Raw genomic sequence first — 12,816 nt, forward strand, 5'->3', positions numbered from 1 at the left:
ACCTGTGCGCTTAAGTTTGAGCATATATAAGGGTGTGTTTTAACTTGCTTTTTCCTTTTGTCTTTTTCTTTTCTTGGAGGGGCTGTTGTTTTGTTTGTTATCCTAATCTATGCGCGGATTTTATTGATGAATCAGGGGCTAGGTGTAGACCAAAAAGTGTTGTATGAAATTGTAAAAAATTGTCAGTGCACGTTGGAACTGGTAAGAAGAGTAAAATTAGAGCTGACAATCTACATTTTGAGAGTTTAGGAACTTTTTACTTTTAGTATGCTGGAACTATTTAGTATGCTGTCAGTAGTCAGCCTTTTCACCCAGCAGCAGACTTCCACGACAGGAAGAGTGCTGAGCTTCATTCACCTGTACCCAGCTGAGACTAAAACTAATAATTATGATGTTGTTTGTTTTGCAATAAAATATGCTGTGATGTAAACTGAGCTGCAGGTACTGACTGGACTGGAATGGTCAGTCCCCACAGTGTTGTTGGCCCCACATATTCTGCTGTGCTTTTTGCTCCATACATCCTTATAGGCTCTTTGACAAAATGCAGGAGGTGCAGTGCTTCTAATGGGCCTACAGAGTTTTCACATTTCTTTATTAATATTTAGGAGCAAAGATAGAAAGCAAGATATGGCTGGCAGATATTCTCTCTGTCAGCACCAACCTCCACCCTGAGGAGTTTAAACCTCTGAATTGCCCCTCAGGCTATAAACTTGTCCTGTCCCTCACCACAGGCTTCTCTCCAGGGGGAGGAGCTTAAAATACTGCATACAAGCAACTCAGCTTGCTGGGTTGCCCGGCAACCTTGGTCCTCCTCACTACAGTCAAGGGAGGAAACAGCATAACTTTGCCCCTGGCAGAAGTTACATATTTTAGAAGGGGTAATTTACCTCAATTTTGGCAAGTTAATTTGTGCAGACCAAGGTGTCTTTTTAGAGAACTTGTCAAATATTAAGATACCAAACATTTTTGGGTGATATTAGCATAAGGTTGGCTAATAATAACAGCAGCCTTTACTGAACCTTACTTTTTCAGTCCTAACCAAATTATCACCCATTACTGAACCTCTACAAAAACAGCTATTCAGAAAGGCATCATACCAGCTAATTACACCGGTACTACATGTAATCCCATCTCTACCCTGTAGGCTGGTTCTGTTGTGGAGGCAATATTTAGAAACCCCCAGCCACATGTTGGTTGGCACTTATGATACGCCAGCTGTTGATATGACAGGCATGCAACATGGAAAAGATGTGGGCTGCTTGCAGAAGGCCTAGACCTGAGCATGATGCCACTGTCTTTCTGTGAAGATTCCTGTTGAATATAACCAAGGTTTAATCTCAGGGGAACACATTCTAGTCCATTGCAGAAATGGCATTTGACAAGTTTTTATCTGCTCTACACTCCACGAAAATCCTTCCTGAAGTATGGTGATGTCATCCATGCTTAGGTACCACATGTTGGAGAGGGCTAAAAGGTAAAAAAAAAATCCCAACTTCTTTATTTTCAGCTATAATTTTTATACTATATATTTAAATACTTATAGTAGCTGATTTGGAAACACAAGTGTGCTGACCTTGAGTTTTAGTGGAAGGTTCCCTTTTGTGTTATCTTTTATAGTATAAAAACACAGCAAAGGTCATTGTTAAATGGGGACTTCTTCTTTAAGAGTCCATGAAAAAAAGAAGAAGTTATGATTGCATCATGATCAGGTTTCTTGTAGTAATCCATATCAGGAGAAAATATCTTACTACATTTATACCAGACATAATTTTACAACTCATCTCGAAATCCAGCAGGCAAAATAAAAGGACAAAAACAAAAATACATAAACATGCTATACCTGTTATTCAACATAAGGTAAGCCAACTAAAAATTTTACGTTCTAAGTATATAAAATGTTTAATAATGATACAGATTGGGAAAAATATTTTACTTGAAAAATAGAAATGAGGAAATTGCCTGTTATGATTTGCCTAAAGCAGCCTTTCTCGTCCTTTTTTCTTCCTAAAGGAACACTTGAAATAAATTTCAGGTCTGAGGGAACCCCTAAAAAACAAGAATTGTCAATGGGGAAAAAAAGTCTAATTGAAAGATAGTGGAAAGAATGCCCAGCCTTAGTGGTAGCTAGAAGACTACCTGTATAGACACCTAAAAACATTATTATAATCATGCAGCTGGCTCTACCAAGAGGTGTTGGATCCAGAACTATGTAGGCATCATTAAATGGGAGGTCAATGTGTCACAGTTCGAAGAACTTCTGACAAACATTTAAGGAACCCTGGTTAGGAAAGACTGGCCTAAAAAATAGCATACAGACTTATCCAGAGGTGTCCAACAGTAAATGTTCAGCAATATAGCTATTTCAATTACATTTCTCATTCATTTCTCAACTGATAAAAATCTTCCAAATACCTAAACAATTACAATCTATCACAATGGTGAAAGTAATCTGATTGTAGCCCTATGAATGTGAGTAGGCTGGTACAAGAGGCTTGTGAATCCTCTAGTACCATAAAACTGAGTATAGTTTAACAAATTGCTTTCCCAACTAATCTCGCAACATATGTTACATGCTCCATGTCACAGTTTGCACCTCTGTTTAAAAGACTTAAAATATATTCCTCAACCTTTACCCTAATGCAAACCTTAACCCTACCCAGAATATGTAGCTTCTTTTTTGTTTTAGACATGGATGACAATATATTTACATTCTGTGAGCCATCAAACACCTCCATTGTTTAACAAACCTGTCCCATTTATAGAAGCAACGGTCTGCATTAAAGTTAGGTATTCATGGAGGTTGCTCACTATATATTGCCTGTTTTCTATAGCCATCAGTGAAAAACACAATTATAATTTAACTTTTGCACTTAACAATGGACATATACATTTCACCCTAAACAGTGATCCTTTCCAAGAATGGACAAGCACATACGTAAGTTGGAGTTCTTCAACAGGAAAAGTGATTTTGCAGATCAACGAGACCCAAATTACTTTAAACAAGTTCCAGCAAGAACATAAGACCCGTTTATTGGTATTGGTCAGGAACAGGACAAGTGTGGGGGTGACTTTGATGTAAAGCAGTGCTTTGTAGGTGGCATTGCAGATTTTAACATGTGGTACAAAGTCCTCAGCAAGGAAGTCATCATTTATTATATTATTTGTGATTACATAGGGGTTAAATGAAATCCAACACTATCTGTAAGTGCAGGGTCCCATTTGCCCGACACTTAGGGATGTGTCCCCATTTTGCCCTGAACTCACAGCACAGTACAGTCATGAATAGAACTATGATGTTGAATTCATATCAACAGCATAAGGGAAAATTAAGGGAACATAGATAAAGATAATATGCTGAACTTTTAAAAAGAAAGTTGTAAGAACAGTTTTATAGTAGGGAAATGAGAATAAATGAGTGAGGGTCCCAGAAGTAAGGAGATGCTAAATGACAGAAAAGAGAGGCTAAACTTCACATGGCATTATGTTGCCATATCCACCCAGATAGCACTTTAATAAATGGCAAATGCCAATGTGAGGATCTACAAGTGCAGGTATTGTATAAAACTATGGGGTTTGGTGTAACAATACCATTCCTGAATTCATCTATTTTGCTTCATAATTCAGTTTTTTTCCAGAATTGTGCTTTTAATTGCTCGGTTACTATAAAAACTAAATATGTTGGTTTCTGGCGCCTTTTATTTTCAGACTAGAGAATGCATAAGTGTGTTTTTAGTAAGGTGGCTCAAGAGACCTTACTGACCTTTTGAATAAGTTAAAAGAATTCACACCAGCATGTGAACAAACCATGATCTGCAGCATACTGACATACAAAACAACTATTTAAAAAGGAGGAAATTGACATACGTTATAAACCTAAATACAAACCAGTATTTTTATTTTTTTGAAAACTGCCATTAGAAAAAAAAAACTTGGTTTGTACTTAGGTCACACCACTAGATGGTGCTGTGTCCTTGTGTGAGATGTATAACAAACTCTTGCCTTAGTTTGACTTAGTTTGTCTTTACATGAGGAAACAGTGTCATCTACTGGTGGTCAACATTATTACACAAAAGAAGAAGAGAAAGCGACTCATCATATGAGCCCATGTGATTTTAATTTTTCCCTATTTAAATAGGTGTTTTGAAGAACACACCATGAATGTATTTATTCACATTCATTTTATTTGTATTTTAGCTGATTACTATTTTGAATGTTAGCAGTAACAGCTGCATTTTGTACCCTAGGTTTATATTAGAGTCAATGTAGTTTTCTTGTTTTTAGTAGTAGTTACCTTGATTTATATTCAGATTGGTCTATATTCAAGTCTATACTGTACAGTTATACATGCTGGTATTAGATATGATCGTATCAATACTTAGTATGCTGGTTCTATTGTGGCCCTCACCTACACAAGTTGGTTGGTCTTTTGAACTGCCAGAGCCACGTGTAACACGCAGATCCTCCAAGGATGGTTCACATATGGCTGCTGATCCCATTTCACCATAATACCACCCTCCTTTTCTGTATTATCAATGACTGCATGCAAATCATCATATATATTTTCTGCACACAGAATACGTATTGAGAGCCAACACTTTTACTTATTTTGATGGGATTGATTCTCATGTCCTGTTCTGCAGACAGCAAAGAAAAACAGAACAAGGGTTGTAACCATTTCTTTGTAACCATTTCATTTCTTCTGAAAAAACTTAACCTTACTTGTGGTTCGATTTAGAACAACCAGTTCCTTTCAGACACTTTTAAGCAAAGAGTTTACTGCTGTGAAAGTCCTTTTTATAGAAAACTAGCTGATTACCCGGCATTGCCTGGGTATTTATTTATTGCAATCCTATATTATACAGGAAAATGTTGTTTCATTTCTTTGCCTTTGATTGCTCTTACGTTTTCTCGAAGGCATTATTACAGGCCAAAAATTTGTAAAAGAGTCCAAAAAAAGGAAATTGTAAAAATATAGGCAAAAGGCACACTGTCACTGAGCAATACATACACACATACATGCAAATATACCTCTGACATTTACCACAGTGCTGTACAAAGATGATGGGTGCAATCACATGCGTCTCAGTCATATGTATAGCAGGTTTGGTTGAAATGTCTCCATGCTTTTTCAAGTGATGGTGGAACATACATACATATATACACACATACATGCATCCAATTTTATATATATTTATATATATATTTATTTAGCTCTAACATATACCATAGTGCTGTACAATGAAACACTTGGGTAGACCTATCAGTCTATGTACAGAGGAGCTGACACTCTAATGTCCCCCCACCAGTCACACACTATTAATATACATTTATATACCTCTGACATATACCACAGCGCTGTGCAAAGATCAGCGGTGTCATATGTCTAGCAAGTTTGGTTTAAATGTCTCCATGCATTTCCTAGTAATGTCATATATACATACATCCAAATATAGCTCTGACATATAGCACGGCGCTGTACAAAGATGACTGGTGCACTCACATGAGTCACAGTCATATGTATAGCAACTTTGGTTTAATTGTCTCCATGCGTTTTCAAGTGATGCTGGAACATACACACATACATACATACTTACAATTTTTTTATTTTATAGAAAAAGCCACAAATACTAAGCTGTAGCCTCCAGGAAACCTCAGTCTGCACCTTTGGTTCTTAATTAGCCAGGAAAAGAAACCATTATTTGGTTCTTAATAACTCCAGGAAAAGAAACCAAACAAGAAATTAAAGTTATCAAAGTCGCACTATTTAATGCCATTAAATACAACAATTAAAAAAAATACACAGTTAAAGTCATACTTACCTAAAACAGCATATGTGAAATAAACAAATAAAATAAAACAATGGGATAAAAACTGGTATTGGACGAGCTGTAATGGTGGAAACAATACTGAAGCGTACGGCTCGACAATGGTTGCCTCATAAAACTTAAGACTAGACTGACGTCATGCTGCGCCTCCCTTGTTTTTCTGTCTCCAGTACAGTGTGTGAATTGCAAAATAAAGGCTAAAATTGTCATTCAGAATATAAGAATTTATTAGAATTAATATTTTTGTTTAATTGATAATAAAACATAAACATTGCAAATAGTTTCCAAATTTCTGGTGGTCCACGGACCACTGGTTGGCTGCCATAAGTATACAGCTCTTCAATTATCTTTCCATGATCTTGTTCATACATTCTCTAACTATATTTTGAATGTAAAATTATGATTATTTCTAACAATCACATATCCCAAGAGGCTGGGTGTTCTGCTCATGCCCGATCTCAATTTGATCGATCTGCAAGAAGAAAGAAGATGGAGGCGCTCGGTGTCCAGTCCACTTCAGAAAATAAAGGGACGATGCAGGGCCTACTAGACTGTTTGTGGAGGGAAAAAAACCTAGAAGGGTGAATGGTATTTTTTCTTTGTTTACTGAAAGTTGCTGTTTATATGTTCCAAACAAAAAACTTTGTTCACTTACTCAAAATAATAATAAAAAAAAAACACTCAGTTTGTTCGATGGTTTATTGTAAACGTGTTATTATACTTTCAGAATAATAAAACCATACAAAGCATAACACATGGATTTAAAACACTTACAAAAGTAAAATAACTTTAAAATAGCAATAAAATAACCAAGGGATAGATATAAAAAACACATGTATATCAGTCCTATTTAAAATCAGAACCATAGCGAAAATAAAATAATCTATTGACCAGAAAAAAAGTTGGTAACCTTCTAGATAGGAAAATTGAGGTCATTTGATGGTGTAGGCTAGAAAAGAAAAACTACAGTAGACAATATAATTCTAAGTGAATGTCAAATTCAGTGCTTTATTTATAGAAAAAATATCCCCTTTCAATAATCACATCTGAAAAGAAGATACACACACAATGATCTTTCTAGCTTCCAGCTGCATTAACTCTGTGCCAAGGGTGCCCAACCTATGGCCCACGGGCCTCATAGGGGGGATGATGTTTTGCGGAGGATGAGGTGCGTGCATATCCTTTGTTTCTCTTTGAGATTGTGCTACCAGGAGAGGGAGCTTCCTGAACATGATCAATGTGAGATCCCTGAGAGTAGACGTGTATTTTAGGCCTGGCAATCAGCTGTGGCCGCTCCCTGCCCACCTGTACTGTGAGATAATCCTAGCTGCAGCAGCATGAGAGCTCTATCTGTGTCCATGCAGCTGTCCTTATCCCCATATATAAACTTTCAAATCTCCCACAGCAATTGTCATAGAAATGTAAAATTTATAGGGTACTCATGGGACCTTGAGAGTTGTAAGTAAACCAAATATCACATTTTTTTTGCATTTTTCACATTAAGGGAGTGCTATTTCAACATCAAGATCCCCAAATTGAGTTTGCATTTTAAGGACCCCCGGGCATGGCAATGAGCATTAGAGTATTGCCAATTCATGTGCTTTGGTGCCTCAAATATATACTTGCTCACTCACAAAATTTTAAAGCTGCATTTAGACTGGTGGTGAGGTTGTTGTGCGGTTACCGATTTTTCATATAATTGAATCCTGCCTAGGGGGTGACACTCAGTACCGCTCAGTGCCGCCTGGAGGTAAATTTGCTAATGCTGTGGTGTAACAGATTGAGCGGCTGCTCTGCTAGGGTGCCTGTTACAAATAGCTGGCCACTTACCTTCTGTGAACCCTAATTTCTCAGGAACGGGGAGATGTAGGGACCTGAAGATGTTGTAGTAGGAACATGTCCCCCTTGGCTATCTGTCATATGAATTGCATTTCGCTGGAAGTATTTTGGAGATTTCGGGGTACAAAGAAGGTTAGCAGCCCCCTAAAACTGACAGGATGCATTGTATGGTATAGTTTCTGCTCTTTGGTACAGGAACAGTAAGTGGGGAGCAATAAATGACTAGTCGGCACTGTATGATAGCTTTAGTTTTGTATCTGTCATTATTAAAATGTTGCATTAATAAAATGAGCATTAAATGGTGAGTGCAGAAATTCTTGATTTGTCATAACTTTTACTTGGTGCATGTACGTTACATTAACTAGAAACATTTCAATTTAATCTCAATTTAAATTAAAACAATTCTAGTTTTAAACATCTTTAATGTTTGTTTGCACTGTGGTCTGCAAGTTTTATCTCAATGTCAACAGCAGCCCTGTTGACATTGAGATAAATCTCAATGTTTGGGCACCACTGCTCTATGCAACTCCAAGTAAAGGATATAGCAGAAACGGTTCAGAAAAAAAAACATAATAACTGAGATGGATAGCAGATCAACCCTACCTAAAAAAAATATTTGTAAACTCAAGGTGGAAATCCCCTTTTCATTGCACACCAAGCCTCATAACTGACTTCCACTTTTGATGAATTACAATGATTTTGATTAGTTCATTATAAAATAGGTATTACTGGGGTATTCCAGTGCTTGATTGTGTAGGTGAAAGCAAACAATCATCTGTGAGGGGCAAGACAATATCAGAATATCTAAGGGACAAAGTGGTGGACAGACACAAGTTAGGAGATGGATATCAAACTTTGTCAAAAGCTTTATCAATCACTATGAGCACAGTATTGTCTATAGTTAGGAACGGGAAAGGTTTTGGTACTACTAGGGCTCTTCCTGGATCAGGCCATCCTTCCAAATTTGGATGGAAGAGCAAAAAGTAAACTGGTCATAAAAACTATGAAGAGGCGTATGGCAACTATGAAACGGTTACAAGAATTTATGGCAAAGAGTGGTACTTTTGTGCATGCTACAGAAACATCACATTCTTTACAAATGTTGCTTGCATGGTAGGCACAAAAAAAAAAACTTTAAAAAAAAAACACATTAGTCTCAATTTAACTTTGCCAAAATGCTTCTGGAAGATTTTGGGGTCAAGTGGTTGTGTGTCCTTGTGTGGCCAGGTCAGAGTCCAGACTAAAACGCTATTGAAAATATGTGAAGTGATTAAATATTGCAGTCCACCAAAAGTCACCACCCAATTTTTCTGAGCTTAAAAAATCCAGTAAAGAGGAGTAGGCAAATAATAGGTAATAGGTTGGTAGAGAAGTATTCCAGGCGACTCAAGGCTATAAATTAAACAAAATGTGGTTTAACGATACGATTTAACGATTTAACGATACAGGGGGTGATCTTTTATCCATCTCAGTTAAAATGTTGGAATATATATTCCAGCTATATTAAACATTCCAATATATACACTCCCAGTAACTGTAGGTCTTGCTAATTTTCTAAATAAACAGATTTTCCTAATGCCTCTGTTTATGATTGCAGATAATGATATTGTTACTCACGATACCATGAGCATTTTGGGCTTGTTATTTCCCCATTCAAGCATTGGGTTCTCAGTTGTTCTGGATCAGGTATATTATATCCTAGCACACACTCGAAGGACACATAATCTAAGTGTGGAACATATATTTTCATTGCTTTATCTTCTCCAAGTTTATACTTCAAACGAATGTTGTTTTCCAACATAGTGGCGGAGGATATCGTACAAGGAACTGCAAATAAGTTAAACAGATTGATTTAAAAGAATATCCTCACACCATTTCTTTATCATTTTACATGAATGTTGTTTTCCAACATTGGGGCTGATTTGATAATGTATATTGTACATTAATAATAAAGTCATCCAAACTGTGAAATGACACATATGGAAATATGTTTTTCTTATGGATTATGGTAATTATATTTATCAAATTATTCACTTTTCACCTCCGCCTATGCTGACACTCCCTCTTATTCTGTCTATGCTACTGCATTTTCTCTAGGACTTGGCTTGGGGTTACTGACCTTTGCTCATCCTGGCTTTGATCCTGCCTGCTACCTATTATCTTATGTGGTTTGATGAGTCTCCTGCCGTTGATGTCTCATCCTGAATACATTTCCATAGACGTCTGATCATCTATATGCATATGTACCTGGGCACATATAGGGGGCCGGAATCTGGCACTTGTCTAAAAGGTAACATTCTTACTTTAAGCTTAGCTGAGGACCAGGCAGGTGATTAGACCATATACAGCAGCAAACAACAGGCTCTCCTAACACTTGGGCTAGATTAACATTCTGACAACATAGTTCTAGATTCCAAGTATGGTAGCCTTTTCCTTACCTTTAATTGAGAATTACTCGGGCAATAAAGCTTAGGTGCAAGTCACAGGAATTTACTGTCTCACTTGGGACTTCCTATCTGCTTCCAATGCTTCCCAGTTGGAGGATAATATCTCTTCATTATTTCAGTATACATCCAACCAACAATATATTTTAATAATATAATAATGAAGGAATGGAACCCTTGTCTGGTAATCACTGCTATCTGAGGCCTCTTAGAGAGGTTCTGTTCTGTTGACAATGTTTAACCAGATAGTAAGTAAGGGAAACTCTCAGCAGTATCACAGATAGAACTTAAATATGTATCTTTAGTAAAGTAGGTGGAGGGAATGAATTACCTTGAATTACCTTTTTTCTTGCTGTGTGCCTGTTGTAGATTTCTTCTACTTGTCTGGTAAAACTGTGTTAGCAGGACAAGTAGTAAGGACAAATTTCTCTCACAGAGAATCAAACAGCAAACATTATAAAATGTCCATACTGTATGCAAAATTGTAAGTAAAAATGTTTTGGCTTAGTTATTCATAAGGCTGAACTTGATAATTTTGTATATCTTGTTATTTGTCTTTTGTATATGTTGTTTAGCCTACTATTTTACTTTAGTCCATGATCTTGGTAAAAGAGTGTTAAAAAAAAGTGTTAAAGAACCCTACCCTAAAAACAGAAACAATCATTTTACCTCGACATGTTGGTTCTTCTTCCCAGGTTCCATCTCTACATGTAATAAATGTATTCCCTTCAAGAACATACAATTGTGCACACTTATACTTCACAGTAGAGCCCGACTCATAGCTGGTCTCTAATATATTAAGAACTTCTCCATACTTGATTGTTGGTGGCGGACCACAGCTTCTTCCAGAACCTAACACGAAACATAGATCATGCTTTTGACTGAATAAATTAACTGATACAATATTCTTTTCACTTACCGCCAACAAGAATTCTAAATTTGTCATTGTACCAGACCTTAAAGCCACTCACAGCAATGGTGGTAGAACGCCTATAGCATGTGTTATTGATGATCATGTGCTCAGGTGACTTTTGTTAGTTTAAATACACCTTCCAATAATGATCCTAAATGTTTCCCTCTTTCAAGAGCTCGGAATGCCAAAAACAGATAATAAGGAGAACCAAAGCCAAGGAAAAATGACAACAAAGAGTACATCTGTTACACTGCAATGTGCAAATTATTATTTTTTTAACTATGAAACTGTAGATCCCTAACAGGTGCATTATTGGATTGGATTTATAATTCAACAGTTTGTGTTGTGATAACTAACTAACCACCAGGTTAGTTAGCTTCTTGGTAATACATCACATTCACTGTTTGCAGCTCCCTACTATGACTGAACTGATAAATAAACTAGCCAGTCCACAAAGGGGCAAAGCATGGCTGCGAGGTATAAGCCTCTTGTTACCTTTTTTACTTCCTCAATTACATCAATTAGTAGTAATAGAAATTGTCAATGTCAGTGTAAAAGGTGTATTCTATGGCCCTTCTTATGTTTTTTTTTCTAGTCCTTCTTAAAAACTTCACCAAACCTACTACAGCACAGTAGCTGTAAATAGTGGCAAACCCTGTATTTATTTTTTTGTTTGGTTTTTCATTGCCTAGCTATTTCTAAAGCTTTCTGCAAATTGACCCTAACTATTGACCCTAACTGTGGCACGGTCCAAAAAATGTCATCCTTTGTTGCTGTGTTCTGTGTCCACCTGAGCTAAAATCAGCCCACGAAAAAGGCATGTTTATGTGGCTGCCTATCATTGGCTGATTTCATGCAAAGGCAAAATTAAGCTTGGCTTGGAACTTGGATTGGTAAAATTCAAGCTGATCCAAGCTTGGAAAACATGAAATCCAGATCAGAATCGAGTCTGACCATCAATACCAAGTATGTTTTTGGGGGGAGACATATCTGGAGGATACCCACTCTCACATGGGTAGAACATAAACATTCTTTTACATTGGCAGAATAGATGCTTACTTTGCTATGTATGTAGTGAAACAGTGAGGATTTTTTTGGATAATAAAGTACTACCAGCAAAGACATAACTGGTACAGTATTTTTTTAAGGGCAAAAAAAACAACCTGCAAATTCTATATTTTGCTAGTAAAGGGGAACTGTCAATGTTCAGAATGTGTTTAGTATACTGTTTATACTGTTAATATAAAATTAGCAGCAGAGATAATATAATCAAAGCTTTTACTACACCTGCTACTCACCTTCCTTTATGCATTTTGGGTATTTCATTACACCATCTAAGCACTGAGTCCTCATACTTCTTACATTAGTTATAGTATATCCAGGTGCACACTCAAATGTTGTGTTATCTAAATGCAAAGAGTATACTTCCTTTGTTTTATCTTGGTCAAGTTTGTATTTTAATTGTATTCTGTTTAGTAACATATCAGTGGTTCTGACGGTACAGGGAGCTGAAATACATACATAGAATATGGTTATATGTCACAAACTGGGAAAAGATGAAGGAAAACTGTTTCATGAAAATAATAATGTGACAACACATTCCTTCTTATCTAGGCAAGAAAAATATAAACACACCTACTTACACATAGGAAAAAATTCAACATACATATTTAACCACCTGGGCGTTACAAATCTCGGGCTTAACGAAAAGAGCAACTTTTTTTATCCCGTACGAAGGTCGGGCTTAACGGTCGGGAGGTTAAACTACTATTTGTTATGCACAATTTTCCAAAAG

General features: G+C 36.6%; 1 protein-coding gene across 1 annotated transcript in view; it reads right to left on the reverse strand.

Annotated features, from left to right (window-relative positions):
• Nucleotides 1-6,032: 6,032 nt before the first annotated feature.
• The window catches only part of LOC140342585 (coagulation factor XIII B chain-like), a 38,326-nt gene continuing 31,542 nt past the window's right edge, over nucleotides 6,033-12,816 (reverse strand). Inside the window, exons 9-11 of the mRNA XM_072428824.1 lie at nucleotides 12,320-12,529; nucleotides 10,778-10,960; nucleotides 6,033-9,491 (exon numbers count right to left, since the gene is read on the reverse strand). Coding sequence (XP_072284925.1) covers nucleotides 9,274-9,491; nucleotides 10,778-10,960; nucleotides 12,320-12,529 — 611 coding nt within the window. The 3' untranslated portion in view covers nucleotides 6,033-9,273. The remainder of the gene's footprint in view (nucleotides 9,492-10,777; nucleotides 10,961-12,319; nucleotides 12,530-12,816) is intronic.

This window comes from Pyxicephalus adspersus, chromosome 12 (genome assembly GCF_032062135.1).
Source record: "Pyxicephalus adspersus chromosome 12, UCB_Pads_2.0, whole genome shotgun sequence".
Lineage (NCBI taxonomy): Eukaryota > Metazoa > Chordata > Amphibia > Anura > Pyxicephalidae > Pyxicephalus > Pyxicephalus adspersus.